This window comes from Pan paniscus, chromosome 19, assembly GCF_029289425.2.
Source record: "Pan paniscus chromosome 19, NHGRI_mPanPan1-v2.0_pri, whole genome shotgun sequence".
Taxonomy (NCBI): Eukaryota; Metazoa; Chordata; class Mammalia; order Primates; family Hominidae; genus Pan; species Pan paniscus.
The window spans coordinates 30,195,625-30,219,185 of record NC_073268.2 but is presented as its reverse complement, the minus strand read 5'-3'; the positions used below and the strand labels follow the sequence as shown (position 1 = coordinate 30,219,185).

Sequence of the window (23,561 nt, the reverse complement as noted above, 5' to 3'; positions counted from 1 at the left end):
CCTGAGACAGGAGCCCAAGATGCTAGGGGAAGGGTGAAGGTGTGGAATGCCACTGTGGAGTATGGCAGCGCCAAAGAACTAGGGGCACATTGCAGAACAGCAGCAGCACTGAGGAGTCTGTCGCATCTGTGGACCTCTTGTCCTTAAAGATATCCAGGCCTTCCAGCAAGCCCAACAGCCTGGGAGTGGTCAGGAATCAGGGGGAAGATGATCCGATGACCTGGGTTTGGGCACTGGCAGGTGTGGAGATAGAATTGTAGAAATGAGAGCATCTGTATGCTGGTAGGAGAGTGGTCAACACTGGGCTGGACTGGGGAGGAAAGGAAGCCAGGTAGGGGCTAAGGGACCTGGAGGAGCTGATGCAGTAGATTCAGAGTTGCTGAAGGGGAAGGAAATAGAAGGCTGTGGTCAAAGGACTGGATTACTAAGTGGAACATTACAAAATGGAGAAGTTCAGGGAGATGACGAAGTCCAAAGGGTGGCCATGCAGCAAGGCTGATATGAAGTGGTGATAAGTTCACTTGAAGAGGGACCCAGAGGAAATTAGAGAACTTACATTCCCTAAATATTTCCTTCCCTTAACCTTCCGCTCCTTACCAAGCCTTCCATTTATAGCATGGGTGCAGGTGACCTTGAAAGGGGAGCCTTAGAATGAAAGGAAAAGAAAATAAGCAGGAGAAGAAAAGGCCCGGATTTCAAGGAAAAAAACACTTGGATGGTAGATCATACAGAAGATTGGGCTTGGAGTGAGAACACATGAATTTAAATCCCAACCCCTCCAGTCCCCAGCTCCCTTGTCCTTGGGCAAGTCAACCTCGAAGGCTTCATTTCTCTGTCTATAAAACAAGGAAATGACACCAGTGTCACCTACATAGCAATGGCTTTGTGGGAATCCCATGATTTAATGAATCATAGAGGACACATAAGGGGTTGTGGTTTTTGGCGTCTCATGACCCACAATTTTAAAATCTTTCCTTGTTAACTGCACAGGTGTTCTAGAAGATATTCAGTAAATATTTAAAATTAATGTTTATTGTCATGAAATCAGAATTGCATAATAACAAGGCTAATGCCATAATTTTGGAATGTAAATACATCCTAACTGCATTGGGAGCAGAACATGGGACAAATGTGGGCTAAGGACGTGCTAGAGCAGCGAACTAGCTATAATAAATAAATATTTGTGTGTCACTGGCATAGTCCTTTTTGTCACCTCAGGGTACAAATAGTTCACATCTCTCTCATTATGTTCATTTAATTCCCAGGCCTCCAGGTTGTCCATATTAGGAGGAAGTCTAGTAATTCATGGTTAAACCCCCTCCCAACATCCTTACAGTGTCCCCAGAACCTTGAGGACCTATTCAGTCAAGCTGAGAAAGCTTTGCTGCTAAGTTTCAAGCAAAGTGGAAGCTGGGTAACCTGACCTTCTTACCAGTGGCCAGGACTCCTGACTGCCATTGCTTCTGTCACTGTCCCCAGCGTACCTATGGATCCCTGGCCTCACACCACCTAAAGATTTTCCTGTTCCTTGCTTTCATGGTACCTCCTCCAGCCTTGGCCACAGTGTCATCCTTGGGCCCCCTAGGTTTCAGCCTCTTCAGTTTGCACTTGCAGGTTTGGCTGTTGCTCTCAAAGCAGGACTATTGCATCAACATGGCAGGTGCAGAGGTCTTCCCGCCTCAATCGTCACCCACTGACTTCTCTGCCATGGCCTTGAACTCAGGCGACCAATCCAGTTGGAACCTCCCCACACTCTCCGTGGCTAATAATTTTGGACTCAGAAGAAAAAGCCTCAATTTCTCTCCTCTCAGGAGGTCTCTTAGTCCTTGAGCAAATGTATCCATTTCTTCTCCTATCTCCAGTCTTTGGGCCCCCAAAGGTTTTTTTCTCCCTTTCTCCAGGACAATGAGTGCCTATTTACAAGTGCCTGTTTCTACTTGAATAAGGTTTCTATAAACTAAGAAGTGTTCCTTAGGGACACAAGTAACTGGCACTCCTGTTGGAAAATGCTAAGATCTAGGTCACCCGCACTTCCCCCAACAGACACATACACACATTCACACACACACACACACACACACACACACACACACACACATACAGCTTGTCTGCACTCTAGCACTGGCACTGACACTAACGCTATAATCCTGGGCAACTTTATTTCCCCATCTTACATTAAGCAGTGGTGCAGGGATTTTCAACTCTGGGATCTCTATGATACCTCCCAGCTCTGATTGCTTCCTAATTTACATATTTATTGAGCATCTGATGCCAGGTCCTCATGCTGGTGATGCAGGAGTAAACTAGACAGACAAAAGTCCGTGCCCCACATTGTCTGACACCTACACGCCTGCTGTTCGGACTCCATTACAAACAGCTCCAAGGGGAACAGTGCACTTGTAAAGTTTCTCTCATTACCATGGCCACATCCATGAGCAATAAATAAGTTGCATAGTTGAATTATTTGATAATGCTTTGTTTTTAACTCCCTGCACTTAAGTCAGAGATGTGTGTGCTTTGGAAAACTATTTCTCCTGACTCACTAGACAAATACTATTTGCATTTTTATTCAGCTTCCTTCCTCAGACTCTAATTTACAGTAAAGGCAAGAGGATTTTTGAATGGAGCCAGTGCTTTGCAATGTGGGGCTCCACCAGCTAGCCGACTGAAATCATTAATAAAGAAGCCTTTTTAAGTGGCTGAAGTTTCCCCTTTTTGGCATGCAATATTTTGCAACCAAGCGGAAGAAACATCACCCACAAAGAAGAATCCATGTGGCCCCTGAAAATCACTCTCTCTGCTACAGGCTCCCCACTCCCCAGTGCTCCCCTTAGCCCTGCCACTATCTCTCCTCCAGATGGAAAAAGTGAGGAACTCAGGGAACCAAAAGACTTGCTTCTTTACTAATTTCCCTGTCTGACATTAAATCATCCTACAGTTCAGATATCTGGGGGAAGTGACTTGAGATTCTTGAACTGTTAATAATTAATTTAAATGATATTTGTTGAGAACCTACGACATGGAAGATGCTGTACCAGGTGCTGGGGTCCAGCATGGGCAAAGGCCTCAAGGTGGAATGGAGCTATGGTGTGTTCTAGAAGCAGAGAGTGGGGCTGAGGGTGACATGAGGTGAGGAGACAGGAGAGGGCCTGGCAGGGTGGGACCTTCTGGTGAGAGCTGGCTGCTGTGTGAGGAGCTGAGGCCCTGGCTTGATTCTGGGGTTACTTCTTTGACCTTCAGCTTTTTGTCATGGGCAGACAGAATGGGGATGAAAAAAAGCTTAGGAAATGGAAACCTCCCTATGCATTATATAATAAAAATGGCCAACACATTTTCATAGCAAGAAATAACAACAGAAGCTTGTACTGGGCATCAGGACTGTAGGCATCCAATGCCCAGAAACTGGCATGTGCCCTGGGACATCCCCTGAGAAGGCATGCCACGAGCCCTCAGACTGACACAGCTCTTTACAAGTTGCTTACAGAGCACTCTTGGTTTATTAATTCATACAAGTCTCATGACAATGTCAGAAGCAGCTGTCTTACTAATCCCCTTTGACAGAAGAGGCCCAGAGAGGTCAAGGGACTTGCTCAAGGTCACACAGCTAGAAAGAGGCAGAGCCAGGCCTTTGGCCCTGGTGTTCTGACACCACCTGGGGCTCCTTCTCTTATTCCATGCTATCTCTTCTTTCTCTTCCATATTCCCTTCTCGTTCCCTTCCTTCTTATTTCTTGCTTCTTATCTGCCTGTACTTATTCCTGTTGGTGCCTCCCAGCTCAGCCAGCATAGCCCTGTCTTCAAATACCCCATGCTTCATTCTGGGGTCCCAAACACAGTCTGACAATCATCTGAGGGGGCTGTGGGAGGACATAGAAAAAATACAGCTTTACATAGAAAAAAAAATGCAAATTGTAGCCAGGCGCAGTGGCTCATGCCTGTAACCCCAGCACTTTGGGAGGCCGAGGCAGGTGGATCACCTGAGGTCAGGAGTCTGAGACCAGCCTGGCCAATGTAGTAAAACTCCTTCTCTACTAAAAATATAAAAATCAGCCAGGCGTGATGTCATGTGCCTGTAGTCCCAGCTACTCGGGAGGCTGAGGCAGGAGAACCTCTTGACTCCAGGAGGCGCAGGTTGCAGTGAGCAGAGATAGTGCCACTGCACTCCAGCCTGGGTGACAGAGTGAGACTCTGTCTCAAAAAAATAAAATAAAATAAAAAATGCAGACTGTGATTCAGCAGGTCTGGGTTGAAGCCCAGAACTCTCTGATAAATTCAATGGCACTTAACTACTTGGAGGTCATGGATGCCTTTGCTAATCTAATAGAAGCTACAGACCCTCTCTCCAGAAAAATGCACAAAAACATAAATGTGGAAGACAACTCCTGATGGATCTGGGAGCCTATCCAAGGGCCACAGACAAGAGTCCTGGTCTGGACAAAATGAGCTGCTCACTATTTTCCCACCTGGCCAGCATTTCCTATCCAAAGACAAATGTTAAAGTTGTTCTAGCAGAGCCATGCACCGGCAGCAGTATCATCACCTGGGAACTGGTTAGCAATGCAGAACCTCAGGCCCACCCCAAACCTACAGTCAGAATCTCTCCTTTAGCAAGATACTAAGCACGTTACAATTTGCAACCTTTGTAAGTTTGCCCAAAATGTGACCCCTCCTTCACCCACCGATCACCAAGGTTCACAAATCTGCCCAACCCTTGAGCCCATCTTAAATGTGCCATCACGAGCCTTCCCTGGGCCCCTCAGCTGGGACTCTCACAGCTCTGTATCTTTCTGGTTAATGCAATTATTCTGTTCCCTTAGATGACCCCAGCACAGGGGCTAAAGGAGTCAACAAAAGGCTATTGTCAAAAAAGTGTTTCTGTCTCCACTCCATCTGATCTCTGTTTCCCTAAGACCTGCCCATCCCCCTCTCCCAGTTCGGCACCTTGACCCCCTCATCACACTGCTCAGGCCACCTTGTACAATGCAAGCCCCAAATGAGGAAAGCATTTTCTCCCCCAATGTGTAACACGAAAGTGCTGTGGAGTGGCTCATGCTGCCTTTAGCCTAAGAATTTACTTAACTCTTACCCCCCACCCACATCAGTCTCCTCCCACTAGGGCTCAGGTGCTAATCTGTGAGGGCTGGCTCAGAAGACAATTTAAAGAACAAGCTTCTTGCTTCCTCAGGCATCACTACTCATCACCACCATCACCCCCACCCACCAACTCAGGCCACTACTCTTTCTGTTCTCATATGCTATGCCCATCGCCACCCCTATTCCCATGCTCAGGAATATTCTTGGCTACTGCATGCAATTAGACCTGGGGCAGATCCAATCCAGAAAGCAAGAAATCTTAGATGCTGGAAGCTTGGGGTAAGTACTGATCAGATTTATTCCTAAATTCAGTCCTACTTTCCATGGATTCTTACTTTAGCATCTCTTCTGAAAAGGAAGCATCATGTCTAATTCACTTCTCCCTCCCTGTGCAGTCCTCTACCTGGTGCTCTGCACAGGGTATGTGCTAATTGTATGAATGTTATAATAAAGAGATAGTGCAGTAGATGACAAAGGGCACTACATTGAGAGCCCAGAAATAAGCAAACCAGCACAAATGTAGCCATTCATCTTCTGTCTCACCTTGAGCCTGTCACTACACTGTTCATGGCCTCAGTCTCCCCATCAGAGAAACAGGTAGATGGTCTCTAAGGTCTCGTTCATTTTCTGACATTCTGTGAAAAATTTAGAAAAGATTTTCATCCTTGATAGGAAAGGGATTGCAGAGTAGCGGCCCTGGGAAGATGGGCTCTATTCTACCTGGAGCTAGCCTGGAGGAGAGGCCTTGAGTGGGGTTGTCTAGAAAGGACATGGTGAGTGCAGAGCTACGGTGCATCTCTCTTGAAGGCTGAGCGAAGGGAGCACCAGCAAGGGAGCCTGCACTAGGTGGGGAGGGACAAGTGAACCGCAGAAGTTGGTGGGGGCCCAGGCAGTGGCTTCAGATCTTTCTAGAGAGCTCACTTTTACTTCCTCTTTTTTTCACCCCTGACACTGAGTGGGAGTCTGCAGCGATGACCAAGGTTCATGCGGAGGATCTTGGTGGTGGGGTCAGACCCCGGGAGGAATGAAGAAAGCATTATTCACCAAGAGGAACTTTTCCATTCTTTATGAGTTGATAGAGAGGAGGCCCCGGGGTAACCGAGGATTCTGGACAGCTTCAGAGCATTGACCCTCATTTTCCCCATAGCCCCTCTGGGGGCCTTTCCCATGTGTGTCCCCAAGCGAGAGTCCAACCCAGGTTTGTGCCAGAGCCTAACCCAGGCTTGTGCCGAGATGTTCCCAGCACAGCCCCATGTGAGAGCTCCCTGGCTCCGGGCCCAGTATCTGGAATGCAGGCTCCAGCCAAATGCATTCTCTTCTACGGGATCTGGGAACTTCCAAAGCTGCCTCCTCAGAGTGGGAATTTCCACTCACTTCTCTCACGCCGGCACTGACCTCCCAGCGGGGAGGGCATCTTTTCTTGACAGAGCAGAAGTGGGAGGCAGACAGCTATCACTTTCCAGAAGACTTTCTTTTCTGATTCACACCCTTTCACCTTCCCTGTGTTTACTGTCTGATATATGCAAAGGCCAAGTCACTTTCCAGAGGTGACAACTCCTTCCTGAAGTAGAGACATGCTTCCAACACTCAGAAGCCTATGTTAACACTCAGCCAGCAAAGCTGGGAAGTTTTTCTCTGTGACCATGGGCTAATTGGTCTCCTTCTCTGTATTGTGGCTTTATCAGATAAAAACAAGTGGTCATGCCACAGGATGTCTATAAGCCCATTGATTCTGGGATTCTATGAGTGATGCTGATATGACTAAGCCAGGAGAGACTTGTTTAAAGATCTCAGCATCTGTCAGCTTGTTAACCTAGAGAAAACCTGAAGCATGACTGGATTATAAAGGGAAATTGAATGCGGTCCACCAAGTTCATGGTAAAGGATGCACTAACAGATTAGAGAGAGGTTTCCCCTGATATGAGGAAAACTTCTTGGAAGATGAGGTGAGATGGCCTAGGAAGAAATTCCTACACAAAGTTGCACAGTCTCTAGTCCTGGAAACATTTTATTCATTGGATAAGAATGGATTGAGGCACGAGCGGAGGACTGAGACAAACACAGAGAAGTTTCAACACTGGTTGGGGAGAAAAGGAGTAACTAGTGAGATTCAGGCAGAACAAGAATAAGGCTCCTCAAGAGGCACAAGCAAAGCAGGGCTCGAGTTGATTTGTTCTCTCTTCATCCTGTCTTTTTGTAATTCCACCAGAGTCTGAAATGGCCACTCCATACAGTCTCTGCTCTGGGATTCTCCAGGAAACCAATATCCATCATGAGACATCAAGTCTAGTCCCAGGAAGAAGAGATTCTGGAATGGAAACATCCTGGGTGGGAGTCTCAGCACATCTACTATTCTGTCTGAGTTACTGGACAAATAACTTCAGTTTTAACCTAACGAAAGCTGGGTTGGTTGGAGGACTAGGCAGGCAGCGCTGGAAAGTATGTCAGCACCATACCTGACTCCCTGAATGCACTCAACAATGCCATTACTGACCGCTTACTAGGAATAAAACAGTCATTTGTTGAATACAACCCGTTTCTTTTTACAAGTGCAGCGAAAAGTGTTTTCTTTCAAGAAACCCCATGCATTTATAGACATTGCCTCAGTGACCCTTTATGAAAGAAGTCACTAGTCTTTGCATGCCCATTGGGCAAGGGCACCGCAAGGCTCAGAAGGAGGAGGCAGTGGGCTAGGAGAATTGAGAGATCAGAATTTTAAACTCAGCCCAGCCATTAACATGCCTCAAGTACTCCTATCATATTTGTAAGAGAAAACAGTTCACTGAAATGAATTCTAAGGTCTTTGGGTTTTTATCAGTGTGCTTCTGTAGTTCTGAGGAAATCTAAGGCACAACTGAGGAATGAAGTCAGGCTTTCCAATTCCCGAAATACTCCTCCACTGCTTACTCATGTCCCTTGGAAATTAAGAAGGAAGCCAGGAGAATAGCCGCCATAACCAGGGATGAACTTCTTGTCCACTGCTGCCTGCTATGCTAGCAACAGCCTCCTAACTCGTAATGACTTAGCCATGAGGAATGTTTCTAGATTCTCCTTTAGCTGTCTGCCCATTTGGAAGATGCTGAGGACAGAGAGAGGACCCAAGCAGACAACTGGTTGGAGGACTTGTACACGTTTCCTTCCAGCAGTATGTCAGAGAGGTGGCAGCCCACTGGGGACAGGGCTGCCTGGGTTCTGTGCTCGAGGGGACCTTGAGCAGGCTATTTAACCCTTCTGTGCCTCAGTTGCCTGATCTATAACATGGAAATTAGCAATCCCTACTAGATAAAGTTGGGGAATTTACAGAGTTAATATTTGTAAAGGTCTGAGAATATTCCTGGCAGAGTAAGCACTCTGTGAGTATGACACTGGCATTTCTTCTGCAGCACTACATGCTGTCTATGCCTTTGTCCAAGTCTGAAACCCTAGAACTCTTAGAATTCAGTTCAATGTTTACACAATCCTACAGTTCTGCTAGGCTTCTATGATGCTACTATTCTGCATTTGAATGAGCAAATGGATTTAATGCATTGTCAGGGAGCCGGCCAAAGCTTGAGAGCTCCTTCCTGGCTGGGAGGACCCTTGGAATGTGGCCTGAAGGTAAGCTGGCAGCGAGCCTGACATGCTTTCATCTAGTTTCCTCGCTTCCTTCCTTTTCTGCAGTTTTCGCTTCAGAGAAAGCAGAATCCTTAAAAATAACCCTCTTAGTTCACATCTGTGGTCAGTCTGGGCTTAATGGCACCCCATCCTCCCCATTTGCTCATTTGGTCTCAGCAGTGAATGGAAAAAGTGTCTCGTCCTGACCCACTGCTTCCCTTTCCTACTTCCTGGAAATCCACAGGATGCTGCATTTGCTCAGCAGATTTAACAGCGCACTTATCACTCATGGGAGATCCCTCCTCCTGCTTGACTCCGCCCTCTCTCCCTCTGCCCGCTTTCAATAAGAGGCAGAGACAGCAGCCAGAGGAACAGAGAGGCTGAGACTAACCCAGAAACATCCAATTCTCAAACTGAAGCTCGCACTCTCGCCTCCAGCATGAAAGTCTCTGCCGCGCTTCTGTGCCTGCTGCTCATAGCAGCCACCTTCATTCCCCAGGGGCTCGCTCAGCCAGGTAAGGCCCCCTCTTCTTCTCCTTGAACCACATTGTCTTCTCTCTGAGTTATCATGGACCATCCAAGCAGACGTGGTACCCACAGTCTTGCTTTAACGCTACTTTTCCAAGATAAGGTGACTCAGAAAAGGACAAGGGGTGAGCCCAACCACACAGCTGCTGCTCGGCAGAGCCTGAACTAGAATTCCAGCTGTGAACCCCAAATCCAGCTCCTTCCAGGATTCCAGCTCTGGGAACACACTCAGCGCAGTTACTCCCCCAGCTGCTTCCAGCAGAGTTTGGGGATCAGGGTAATCAAAGAGAGGGTGGGTGTGTAGGCTGTTTCCAGACACGCTGGAGACCCAGAATCTGGTCTGTGCTTCATTCACCTTAGCTTCCAGAGACGGTGACTCTGCAGAGGTAATGAGTATCAGGGAAACTCATGACCAGGCATAGCCTATTCAGAGTCTAAAAGGAGGCTCATAGTGGGGCTCCCCAGCTGATCTTCCCTGGTGCTGATCATCTGGATTATTGGTCCGTCTTAATGACACTTGTAGGCATTATCTAGCTTTAACAGCTCCTCCTTCTCTCTGTCCATTATCAATGTTATATACCCATTTTACAGCATAGGAAACTGAGTCATTGGGTCAAAGATCACATTGTAGCTCTGAGGTATAGGCAGAAGCACTGGGATTTAATGAGCTCTTTCTCTTCTCCTGCCTTCCTTTTGCTTTTTCCTCATGACTCTTTTCTGCTCTTAAGATCAGAATAATCCAGTTCATCCTAAAATGCTTTTTCTTTGTGGTTTATTTTCCAGATGCAATCAATGCCCCAGTCACCTGCTGCTATAACTTCACCAATAGGAAGATCTCAGTGCAGAGGCTGGCGAGCTATAGAAGAATCACCAGCAGCAAGTGTCCCAAAGAAGCTGTGATGTGAGTTCAGCACACCAACCTTCCCTGGCCTGAAGTTCTTCCTTGTGGAGCAAGGGACAAGCCTCATACACCTAGAGTCAGAGAGTGCACTATTTAACTTAATGTACAAAGGTTCCCAATGGGAAAACTGAGGCACCAAGGGAAAAAGTGAACCCCAACATCACTCTCCACCTGGGTGCCTATTCAGAACACCCCAATTTCTTTAGCTTGAAGTCAGGATGGCTCCACCTGGACACCTATAGGAGCAGTTTGCCCTGGGTTCCCTCCTTCCACCTGCCTTCCCCCTCTAGCTCCCATGGCAGCCCTTTGGTGCAGAATGGGCTGCACTTCTAGACCAAAACTGCAAAGGAACTTCATCTAACTCTGTCCTCCCTCCCCACAGCTTCAAGACCATTGTGGCCAAGGAGATCTGTGCTGACCCCAAGCAGAAGTGGGTTCAGGATTCCATGGACCACCTGGACAAGCAAACCCAAACTCCGAAGACTTGAACACTCACTCCACAACCCAAGAATCTGCAGCTAACTTATTTTCCCCTAGCTTTCCCCAGACACCCTGTTTTATTTTATTATAATGAATTTTGTTTGTTGATATGAAACATTATGCCTTAAGTAATGTTAATTCTTATTTAAGTTATTGATGTTTTAAGTTTATCTTTCATGGTACTAGTGTTTTTTAGATACAGAGACTTGGGGAAATTGCTTTTCCTCTTGAACCACAGTTCTACCCCTGGGATGTTTTGAGGGTCTTTGCAAGAATCATTAATACAAAGAATTTTTTTTAACATTCCAATGCATTGCTAAAATATTATTGTGGAAATGAATATTTTGTAACTATTACACCAAATAAATATATTTTTGTACAAAACCTGACTTCCAGTGTTTTCTTGAAGGAAATTACAAAGCTGAGAGTATGAGCTTGGTGGTGACAAAGGAACATGATTTCAGAGGGTGGGGCTTACATTTTGAAGGAACGGGAAAGTGGATTGGCCCCGGTCTTCTCCACTGGGTAGTCTCCTCTGAGTATCCATAGAAGAATCCTTATGGCAGGCCAGTTAGGCATTAAAGCACCACCCTTCCAGTCTTCAACATAAGCAGCCCAGGGCCCAATGACCCTGGTCACCCATTTAGCAAGAACCCAACCCCCATTCCTTTTCTCACAGACCCTGACCCCTGCATGCAATTCTTCCCTTAACATATTGCAACTGCCCTCTAACTGGGCTACCCACCCCCCAATCTGTACCTCTCCAATTAATACCCCAACCTGGAATAATACAGACACTGCCAGTATTAGGAAATAAGGAAAGAGTTAATCACCATAGATAAGATGATTAGATTGAAGTTTCATAGAGATGATGAGACTTGAACTTATTATTTATGAATGAAGAAGGCTTTTCTAGGAAAATTATAGGATCATTAAGAAAGGAAAAGGAAGAGTGGGAGCAAATACCTGGAGGTAGAAATGGTGATGATGTGTACATCAAGCAGGGAGAAAACCAATGAACCAGATGCGAATTCGGGCCCACGCCAATGTCAAGGGATGACAATTAGAAAGGAAGGTTGAGTCAAGGGATTTGAATGTTAGGGTGAAAAGTTACTACTCAACTCTGTAGGTTAAAAGGAAACATTGAGAATCTTCAGTTCAATGAGGAGGGATGTGCCATGTTTAGAGATTCAGAGATAAGTTTCAGGAAATGTAACTTATAGATTTTATACATACACAGAGAAATACGGACTAGTGAGAAGCTATTGCCATGGTCCAAGCAAGAGATGATGAAGGCCTAAATATGGAGCCAAGGAGGCAGCAATGGAGAAGAATGAGCCATGCAGGGTGAAATGCTGCATGTTGTAAATGGAGGAGAAAGACCTGTGACTTCAGATATGAAAACCTCATCTTCAACCCACATTTTAAGGGGGCAGCTTCCCTGAAACCAGAATGTGTTTCCCTCCATTACTATACCCCCATCCCAATCTCAGGCACCTGGAATCATCCATTTAAACAGATGAGCCTTCTATTCCCAAATAGCCACCTGAAGTGTGTATTCCTTTGCATGATATTTGTCCCACCTAAAGCATTTGACCTCCCTGGGCACCCACACCACGCCAACACTCAGGAAAGCAGATGTCTTGCTCTGTTGAATAAACTGCATGGTTCTTAACTTCCCAGTCTGGTGGGGAAATGACCACTGTGTCAACCTAGAGCAGGCAGTGCTTTTGGCAGCATGAGGTGCTGGGGACAACTTTGACTGGCAAGAAGCACACTCAGGTTCTCACCCCGCATCCAGCGCTGACTCGCTTTGTCAGTCAGGACAGGTCAGATATTCTGAGCCTACATCGATCATACAGGGATGATAATGTGTTACAAATAGGAACCCAGAGGAAAGGTTCCCTTTCGGATCTGGGAGCACATCTGTTGGAAAACTTCCATTTCTACTAACTGGAGTTGCAGAGGGAGAGAAGGGATTCTGCTTCTACATTCCTGAGCCAGTCCAGGGTCCCTGAGTCAGACTACCGAATCCCTTCAAAGCTCCAAGTACCCTGATATATCAGTCAGCAGACAATTTATTGACAGCTATTTAGAAAACTCACTGACCCTCACTCCAGGTCAAGCAGCGTCCCCTGCCTCTCCTCTACCCCTACATTCCCTGGCCTTGATCAGCAGTCAGGAGTGAAATCTCAAATTGCAGTAGATGCCAAGAGGCAAAAAGATAATAGAATGCAAACAAATGAAACCTCATCATATGGCTTCCGAGCAGCAACCTTTTGACGCCAGGCAGATTTGAGGCAGACAGTCTGGGAGGAGAGGAGGCAGAGAAAGGGGGGATCCACATGCTCAAACCCCAAATTAATCTGCTTACATTCCCCTTGCAGGCCACATCTCTTCATTTTCAGGAAGTCTTGACTCCATACTGTTTTCCACCCAAGCATGGAATTCCTTTCATGATGAAACTGAACACAGGGCGTTGGCAGTGGTGAGACTCTGTTTTAGAAGAAAGTGCCAAGTGCAATGCATTCATTTCCTGTTGCTGCCAACAATCAGTTCCAGGAAATCTAGGCTTTTTATGTCATGCTCAAAATTCTTCCAGCCTATGCTCATTATTCAAATCCAAAGCCACATCCACATCTGTAGGTGTTAGTTACAGAAGCACCATATTTCCAGGTACCAAAATCTGTATTAGTTTCTTATTGTTACTGTAACAAATTCCCACAAGCTTAATGGCTTAAAACAACAAAAATACATTGTCTTATAGTTCTGGAGGTCAGAGTTATCATGGGTCCATAGGGCTATATTCATTCCTTCCAGAGGTTCTATGGGAGAATCCATTTTCTTGCTTTTTTCCAACTGCTAGAGGCTACCTCAATTCCTTAACTCATGGTCTCTTCCTGTGTCTTCAAAAACCTCTCTCTCTCTCTCTCTCACTCCTTTTCTTTCATAGTCACATCTTGTCTCTGACTCTGACTTTCCTGCCTTCATCTTAAAAGGTGATTATATTGTGATTATGCTGAGCCCATTTGGATAATCCAGGATAACATCTTCATCTCAAGATTCTTAAGTTAATCACATTTATAAAATTTCTTTTGCTATGTCAGGTAGCATACTTATAGAGCATAGGGATTCGATTAGGATGTAGGCTTTTTTTTTTTTTTTTTGGAAATGGAGTCTCGCTCTATTGCCCAGGCTGGAGTGCAGTAGCACAATCTCAGCTCACTGCAACCTCTGCCTCCTGGGTTCAAGTGATTCTCCTGCCTCAGCCTCCCAAGTAACTGTGATTACAGACGTGCACCACCACACCTGGCTAATTTTTGTATTTTTAGTAGAGATGGGGTTTTACCATGTTGGCCAGGCTGGTCTCGAACTCCTGACCTCAGGTGATCTACCCGCCTCAGACTCCCAGAGTACAGGTGTGAGCCACCACGCCTGGCTACAAGGATGTGAGCATCTTTGGGAGGGGAACACTACTGAGACAATCACAGCCAGGAGCCAGGTGAAGATTTACAATAGGTAGTTGGACACTAAGACATGGCCTTTAAGATCTGTATCTGGTTTGGTGACTAGATTGTCAGGTAAACTTTTGCAAGTCACCTTTTATCTATGGGTTCATAGGCTGTGGATTTAATTTGTGCATTAAATGCTTCCTAAGTGACCTAAGGTATATTGGAGTCACCTGAGGTCTTTCCAAAATATCACAACATCCTCAAAGATTCTGATTTAGAATCAGAATGCAACAATGCGGGGAAGGCTCCTCTTCCCATTGCTGTATTTTACGAGTTCCCTAGAAGATGGATACTGGTGCACAGATGAGTTTGATGCCATGTGCTCCTCAGTTCTCTCATATTCAGGTCATTGGAGCCGACAGCCAGTCCTGGTAACCTCTGACTTGGGTTTTCATAGTGTCCTTTGTTCTGACCTAGCCTTGACCAATTTACAATCAGGAACAAAAGGGAGCATAGAGTCGAGACATTTAGGACATTGTAAAGTTTGAAATACAACTGTTTCACCATCCCAGGCAGTGGAATGGAATTTTTAAAAATGATTTGAACAACAAAATATCCATAAAACCTTTCAGTTTGACAGAGTGGCTTCAGGAAGAGAGTGGGTTAACAATGTGGCATTCCCATTCTAGCCCAGCAGCCTGATCCTAAAAGACAGTTATGGGTCGGGTGTAGAGGAAGCACAGAAATATGCTAAGCACTGCGAGTAGAAAGAGATTTTACATGTCTTTACTGGCAGATTGGAAAAGTGCTAGTAATTTTTTGAGAAAATTATGTTGCCAGGAAAATCAGAAGCCAAGACTGAAAAAGCCTTTGACTATTCTATCTGTAAAACAACTTCCGAATCTTCCATGAGCTAGAAACAAGCCATGACAGCCACTGAATGAGGAGGGCATGTCCACTGAGTTCCATGTACAGTACGGCCAAGGAGAAGAAATGGACAAGCAAGGGCCTCACAGAAGGTGGATCTGGGGCCCCGGACAAGGAAGCCCTTCCTGCAAGTGAGCTCAGAGCCCCTGTTCCTGTTCCAGGAAGAGTCCCTTTTGATGTCTGCCCAGCAGTATATCAGAATTGCTACAAGTCAGTCATTGCTGTGTGTCCCCTAGTCTTCCTTGTCCAATGAGAATGTTTATTTTAAGCATCTTGTTCCTATTCCACCTTGTAAATGAGTGTTTAAATTGAGCAGATAAATTGTTCATTTTTTAAAAGTACTGTCAATCTTTCATTTGGAGGCTATAAAAGTCATTTCCATAAGGTATCATTATCTCTTTTTTAAAGTTTTTAATTTTGAAAAATTTTGGTTAAAAAATGCATACCATGAAATGTATCATATTTACCATTTTTAAGTGTATACTTCAGTATTGTTAATGTTCATATACTTAACATTGTTGTGCAACAGATTTCCAGAATGTTTACATCTTGTAAAACTGAAACTGCATACTCATTAAACAATACCTGCTCATTTCCTCCGCTGCCCAACCCCTGGCAACCACCATTCTACTTTCCTCTTCTATGAATTTGACTACTTTAGGTACCTTCTGTAAGTGGGATTATACAATATGTGTCTTTTGGTGAATGGTTATTTTATTTAGCATAATGTTCTCAAGGTTCATTTATGTTAAGGCATGTGTCAAAATTCCCTTCTTTTTTAAGGTTGAATAATATTCCATTGTATGTATATACCACATTTTGTTTATCTGTTCATTCAGTGATGGACAGCTGGGTTGTTTTCATCTCGTGGTTATTGTGCAGGATGCTGTTCTGAATGTGGATATGCAAATGTCTCTTCCAGATTCTGCTTTCAGTTCCTTTGGATATATACCCACAAGTGGGATTGCTGCATCATTTGGTAATCCTATTTTTATTTTTTTAAGATCTACCATATTGTTTCCATAGTAGCTGCACCATTTTACATTCCCACCAACAGTAAACAAAGATTCCAGTTTTATCGCATCCTTGTCTTCGCTTGTTATTTTCTCTCTTTTTGATACTAGCCATCCTAATGGAGGTGAGGTGATACCTCCCTATGGTCTTGATTTGCAACTTTCTAGTATTAGTGATATTGAGCATCTTTTCAGATGCATGTTGGTCGTTTGTATATCATCTTTGGAAAATGTATATTGAAATCCTTTGCCTATTTTTAATCGGGTTATTTGTTTTGTATTGTCGATGCTGTAGAAGTTCTTTTTTTTCTTTTGAGACAGAGTTTCACTTTGTTGCCCAGGATGGAGTGCAGTGGTGTGATCTCAGTTCACTGCAACCTCCACCTGCCGGGTTCAAGCGATTCTTGTACCTCAGCCTTCTGTGTAGCTGGGATTACAGGCACACACCATCACACCCAGCTAATCTTTTGTATTTTTAGTAAAGACTTGGTTTCACTACTTTGGCCAGGCAGGTCTCTAACTCCTAGCCTCAAGTGATCTGCCTGTCTCAGCCTCCCAAAGTGTTGAGATTACAGGCGTAAGCCACTGTGCCCAACCTGAAATTCTTTATATATTCTAATGTTAACCCCTTATCAGTTACATGATTTGTAAGTATTTTCTCTCATTTCATAGACTGACTTTTCATTCTGCTGATTGTGCCCTTCAATACACCAAAGTGTTTAAGTTTGATGTAATTCCATTTATCTATTTTTGCTTTGGTTCCCTGTGCTTTTGGTGTTATATCAAAAAAAAAAAAAAAAAAAAAAAAAACACAGCCGAGCGCAGTGGCTTATGCTTATAATCCCAGCACTATGGGAGGCTGAGGCGGGCAGATCACTTGAGGTCAGGAGTTCAAGACCAGCCTGGCCAACATGGTGAAGCCCCATTTCTACTAAAAATACAAAATTAGCCAGACATGGTGGTGAATACCTGTAATCCCAGCTACTTGGGAGGCTGAGGGAGGAGAGTCATTTGAACCTGGGAAGCAGAGGTTGCAGTGAGCTGAGATCATGTCATTGCACTCCAGCCTGGGCAAAAAGAGTAAAATTCCATTTCAAAAAAAAAAATTGTCAAATCCAATATCATAAAGATTTCCCCCTACTTCCTTCTGGGAGTTTATAATTTTACATCTTGCATTTAGGTCTTTGATCCATTTTGAGTTGAATTTTGTATATGGTAAAATATAAGGGTCCAGCTTTATTTTTTTGAGACGGAGTTTCACTCTTGTTGCCCAGGCTGGAGTGCAATGGCATGATCTTGGCTCACTGCAACCTCCGTCTCCCGGGTTCAAGTGATTCTCCTGCCTCAGCCTCCCGAGTAGCTGGGATTACAGGCACGCACCACCACCCGGGCTAATTCTGTATTTTTAGTAGAGACGGGATTTCTCCATGTTGGTCATGCTGGTCTTGAACTCCCGACCTCAGGTGATCCACCCGCCTCGGCCTCCCAAAGTGCTGGGATTACAGGCGTGAACCAGTGCTCCCAGCAAGGGTCCAGCTTTAATCTTTTCATTTGGATATCTAGTTTTCCCAACATCAACTGTTTAAGAGACTGACCTTTCCTTACTGAGTGGTCTTGACATCCTTGTCAAAGATCAATTGACCATATACAAGAGATTTTATTTCTGGGCTCTCTATTCTATTCTACTGGTCTATATGTCTGTCTTTATGCCAATAACACATTATTTTGATTACTGTAGCGTTGTAATATGTTTTGAAATTGATAAGAGTGAGACCTTCAAGTTTGTTTTTCTTTTTCAAAATTGTTTTTGACTATTTGGAATGATTTGATATTCCATGTGAATTTAAAGATGGATTTTTCTATTTTGGCAAAGATACCATTGGGATTCTGATAGGACGGCACTGAATCTGTAGATTACTTGAGTAGCATTGTTAAGCGGTCAATCTCAACAATATTAATTCTTCCAATTCATAAACCTGGGATGTCTTCTCATTTATTTGTATCTTCTTTAATTTTGGGCAATATTTTGTAGTTTTTGTTGTTCAAGTTTTTACTTCTAGATATTGGCTTATCCCTAATATTTTATTCTTTTCAATGCTATTGTAAATGGAATTGTTTTATTAATTTTCTTTTCAAAGTGTTTATTGTTTATGTATATAAAATGTCTGATGTTTGTGTGTTGATTTGTTGTGTTGTATTTGTACTCTGCTGAATTCCTTTATTAGGTGTAACAGTTCTTTTGCATGTGTGAAATTTTCAGGGTTTTCTACATATAAAGTCATATCATCTGGAAACAGATAATTTTACTTCTTCCTTTCCAATTTAGATGACTTTTTTTCTTGTTTTGTTCAGATGGGTCTCATTCCAGTACTATATTTAACTGAAATGACAGAAGCAAGAAAATGCTTTCAGTCTTTTTCTATTGTGTATGATTTTAACTGTGGGCTTTTCATACATGGACTTTATTATGTTGAGGTAGTTTCTATTTCCACACTATTTTCCTAGTGTGTTGAGTATTCTTAACATGAAAAGATGTCGAATTTTGTCAAATGCTTTTTTGTCATGAATTGAGATTATAATGTAATTTTTGTTCTTCATTCTGTTAATGTGGCATATTACATTGATTGGTTTTTGAATGTTGAATTATCCTTCCATTCCAGAAATATATCCTACTTAGTGATGGTATATAATCCTTTTAATGTGCTTTTGAATTCGGTTTGCTAGTGTTTTGTTGAGGATTTTTGCATTAATATTCATCAGGGATATTTGCTGGTAGTTTTCCTTTCTTGCAGTGCCTTTGTTCAACTTTGGTATCAGGGTAATCCTGGCCTTATATAGTAAGTTTGGAAGTGTTTCCTTCTCTTCAATATCTTAGAAGAGCTTGAGGAGTATTGGTATTAAATCTTCCTTAAATATGTGGTAGAATTCTCTAGAGAAGCCATCTGATTTTGAACTTTTCTTGCTTGGGAGGTTTTTGATTACTGATAAAAGCTTTTTACTAGTTATAGATCAGTTGATATTTTCTATTTCTTAATAACTGTGTTTCTAGGAATTTATCCATTTATTATGGTTATTCAATCAGTTGGCATACAATTATTCATAATATTCTCTAATAATCCTTTTTATTTCTGGGGCATCAATTGTAATGTTCCCTCTTTCATTTCTGATTTTAGTTGAGTCTTCTCCTTTTCTTCTTACTTAATCTAGCTAAGGGTTTGTCATTTTTGTTGATCTTTTCAAAACAACAATTTTTTGTGTTGTTGATTTTTTCTTTTGTTTCATTTATCACTGATCCATTCTTTATTATTTTCTTCTTTCTGGTAGCTTTGGGTTTAGTTTGTTCTTTTTCTAGGTTCCTCAAGATATAAAGTTAGATTGTCCATTTCAGATCTTTCTTCTTTTTTAATGTAAGCACTTACAACTGTAAACTTCCCTCTTAGCATTGCTTTCTCTGCACCACATAAGTTTTGTTATAGTGTGTTTTTAACTTTTTATTCTGAACAAACTTTAGGCTTACAGAAAAGTTGCAAAAATAGTACAGAGGGTTTCCTTATATTCCTTGCTCAGCTTCCCCTGATACTAAACTCGTACTTTCTTCATGTCTGGCAAACTTTGCTGTGTCTCTGCTCCATATATCTTCTGCAGTATGGCCTCTGAGTCAAAGGGGCAACCTCATCTGAGTCAAGTCATCCTCATAGTTAAGGGAGGGTGGAGGAATTCATGAGAATATTAACTTCTGCTCAGAGATGACATATGTGACTTCTGCTTGCATCCAACAGGGCAAAGCTAAATTACTGGTTGCACACAGAGAATGTCCTCACTGGGCTGAACGACCAAAATCCCACTAAGACCCAGAAGAATTCTCACCTCAAGTTCTTGCAGGACTTCTAGGACTTCACCTGTCCCTTCTTTCTAAGACACTCATCTCCTTTTCTTATATCCAATGCAGTATTTCCTGAAAGTCAATCCCCCTTTCAATATCTCTGTTTTGAAAAAACAAGACAGATTTAGGAACAACTTGCTCAGGAAGCTATCAGTATCAGATTGAATTCCTCCTTAGTATCTCTTCATCCACTACCCATCCTTATTTCCTAATATTAATAATAATGAGAGCTAGTACTTACTGAGCATTAACTGCATTCTGATTATTTTCATTTCACTTTTAATTTTTAACTCATTCTTCACAACAACCAAGAAAAGAAGTTACTTTTATTATCTCTATTGTTACAGATGTGGAAACTGAATAACAGATAGAATAAGTAGCTTGACTATGGTTATGCAGGAAAACCAGGCAATGATGCAGGCAACCATTTCTTAATCATGTCGTTCAACTGCCTCTCCTGGCACTAAGCAGCAAATACTTTTCTCTGCCTCCTATTTCCCAAGACATTTTGGTCCTTGTTCAGATAACATAGAACAATGTTGCTCAAAGGAAACCTCAGCCTATCAAATTCACACCTGGTAAATGTAGGGTATGGATGGGACCATTACCTGAATCTGTGCTCATGGCAAACATTGCATGCCAGTCACAGCACCATGAACTCAAACTCAAAGCAAGGTCTCACAGTGCTCTCCAGGACATCTCTCTGGGCTGCCCTCACTAGTCAAAAGAGTTGATACCTGAATAGCACCCTATAAAGTCTATTGTCTATGGTGCACATAACAAAACAGAATAGTGGTTACCTCTTGGCCACTGGTGACCAGCGTTCTATTTTCTGCTTCTATGAGTCTATTTTACGTACCTCATATAAGTGGAATCATTCAGTATTTGTCCCTTTGAAACTAATTCCACTTAGCATAATGTCCTCAAGGTTCATCCATGTTGTCACAAGTGGAAGGATTCCTTCTTTTTTAAGGCTGAATAATATCCCATTGTGTGTATATACCATATATTCTTTATCCATTCATCTATTGATGGATACTTATGTTGTTTTTATAACTTGACTATTTTGAATAATGTAATTACAAACATGGGAACGTAGTGGCATGCCATATTAAAAATACTGAAAGAAAAAAATCAATCAACAATTCTAGATAAGGCAAAGCTACCCTTTTCAAAAGTGAATAAGAAATGAAGACATTCCAGCCTTCCAAAAAATACTAAAGAGAGTTCTTCAGGCTGAAGCAAAAGATCAGTAAATGATAATTTGAATAAATAAAGAGCATTGGTAAAAGTAACTACATAAGTAAATATAAAAGACAGTATAAATACTTTTGTTTATTTGTTTAAAATTATTTGTTTCTTGTATCTGATTTAAAAGGCACATGCATAAAGCGCTAATTATAAATCTCTGTTCAGGGGGACACAATGTATAAAGGTGTAATTTGTTATCATAACAATGTTAAGATGAGGAGTGGCATGGAGCTACATATGATCAAGTTTTATACACTATTGAAATTAAAATATTAATCTGAAATAGGTTGTTATAAATTATGATGTTAATGATAATCCCCAGGGTAGCCATTAAGAAAATAACTCAAACATATATAATAAAAATGGGAAATACAATGGTACAGTAGAAAATATTTATGGTTCATAAAGTAAAGTAGTAATTAAAAAAGTGAGGAACAAAAGAGACATCAATATATAAAAAAGGGAAAATATCAGATGGTAATCCTACTTCATCAGTAATTACACTAAATGTAAAAGTGTTAAAACCCCCAACTAAGAAGCAAAGGTTGAGTAAAATGAATTTTTAAAATAAACCAACTGTATGCTATCTATAAGATACATGTTGTAAATCTGAAATCTCAGATAACTTGAAAGTAAAAGTATGGAAAAGTCACCCCATGGAAATGATAATCAAAAAAGAGCTAGTGGCTATACTGTTAATAATATCAGACAAATAAATTTTAAGACAAAAATTGTTACTGGAGACAAAGAAGGACATTCTTTTGTGACTAAGTGTTAAAAATATATATTTTTTAATCTGGAAGGAAATTAACCACTTACATCTTCTGATGTTGATAATGTACAACAATTTTTTTAAATAAGTGTTTCTAATTTTGCCATGTTTTCTACAACCAGCTCATATTGTTTTTAAATTATTTAAAAGTTTTTACAAAATTCTGCAACAATTCAGCAGCCTTTTATTTTTACCATTCCCAGGTCTTGTAGGTGACAGGTACAGGTCTTTCCATCATAAACATAAGCAGGCATTTTCTCTGGGATCTTAGGCAGGGACATCTTGGGGTACTTCACTTAAGGATTTTCTGAAGGAAAAAGGTTTAACCAACTGGAACCCATGAGTACTTCCTTGAGCTCCTGATCTGTCTGGGCAGGACCCCCGTGTTCTACTCCAACTTCATCGATCATTCAGCAGGTTATCCATGATAGTTGTCTTCCAAAATAAAAGAAAAAAGAAAAAGAAAGAAAAGTCAAAGGAAAGGATTCTGCTTTTTAGAAGCATCAGGTGGATGGAACGTACACCCTGGGTTAGAAAATATGCTGTTCTAATGTGTTACATTAGAGTGAGCTGGGAAGACTCCATAAATAAGGAGATAGAAAGTAGGCCAACTCTTCACCGATTTCTGGAGCTGGGAGTAAAAACAATTTGAAAAAGAGATAATCGAGAGAATGAGTAGCCTGAGCAAAGTCATAGGGGTAAGATAAAACGACATAAAGCTAAAACCAGAATCAAAGCCTTGCATTGCTCCCAAATTAATATTCAAAGTTGTATAATGCTCAATTCCCCCATTGAATAATTTTCCTTTTTTGCATTCCATGTCCATGATCCATGGCCCAGTTATAGGCATGAGGACCCCACCCATGGTCTCTCATCAAACCCCTTTTCACTGATATGGAAGGCGATTAGTTGGTGATTTTGTAATGTGTATGTGAGATGAGGAGCTAGTTGTATGTGAGATGAGGAGCTAGATTAGTGGTTTCCAAAATTTATTCTTTGTATTTCTGAGATATGTGTGTGGGAAGAATGACAAGAAGTCTCTTGTCTCTGATTCAAACTGAAGGTCTCTGATTTTGTCGATAAATTTGCCTTCCCTATATTCTTTTACTTGAAAAAATATTTTCACAGCTCATTAGATGTTTTAGAAACACAGTATTTTAAGATCTTGATATGCTGTGCAGTTCCGATAGCCTATAAAACAAATAGTGGTTTTAAAACATATCCTCAAATTCTTTTACACTCTTCCCATTAAGAGGTATGAATATGTTCCCTAACCTTGCACCTGGGATCCTTAAGCCGTCATGCAAAATATCTAGCCATGTGGAGGGACCACTGGAAAGATCACACACACAAACACACACACACACACACACATACAGAGAGAGAGAGAGACACCTGAGAAATTCCATCTGGTCCAACTGCTGGCTGTTGAAGTCCTCCCAGCCCAGACCCTGGACACTGAATGAAGGCCTTGTGATATATTCAAGAGCAAAAAAACCCAGAAGATTGTTATTGTTTTAAGTCACTGTTTTCAGATAGATTGCTATGCAGCAATAGATTATTGAAATAGACACTACAATTTTAGGTACTATTATTCTAAGAATATTGAATTTTATTTTTCTGCTAATGTTCTATTATTTTACTTTTCTCTGGGTTTTAGAAAGCTA

The 23,561-nt window shown here is 42.2% G+C and overlaps 1 protein-coding gene across 1 annotated transcript; it reads left to right on the top strand.

Moving 5' to 3' along the window:
• The first annotated feature begins 8,973 nt into the window (after positions 1-8,973).
• On the top strand, positions 8,974-10,980 carry CCL2 (C-C motif chemokine ligand 2). The gene is made up of 3 exons (XM_003818009.6): positions 8,974-9,202; positions 9,999-10,116; positions 10,499-10,980. Exons 1-3 carry the CDS (start codon positions 9,127-9,129, stop codon positions 10,602-10,604), a joined length of 300 nt encoding a protein of 99 aa, XP_003818057.2. The 5' UTR covers positions 8,974-9,126; the 3' UTR covers positions 10,605-10,980.
• The last annotated feature ends 12,581 nt before the right edge of the window (positions 10,981-23,561 follow it).

Bases quoted from the DNA above. Each gene is read 5' to 3' on its own strand.
- CCL2 (XM_003818009.6), top strand. From the start codon at position 9,127: ATGAAAGTCTCTGCCGCGCTTCTGTGCCTGCTGCTCATAGCAGCCACC. The intron at 9,203-9,998 runs GTAAGGCCCCCT...TTTATTTTCCAG, and splicing joins CCAGGGGCTCGCTCAGCCAG to ATGCAATCAATGCCCCAGTC. The intron at 10,117-10,498 runs GTGAGTTCAGCA...CCCTCCCCACAG, and splicing joins TGTCCCAAAGAAGCTGTGAT to CTTCAAGACCATTGTGGCCA.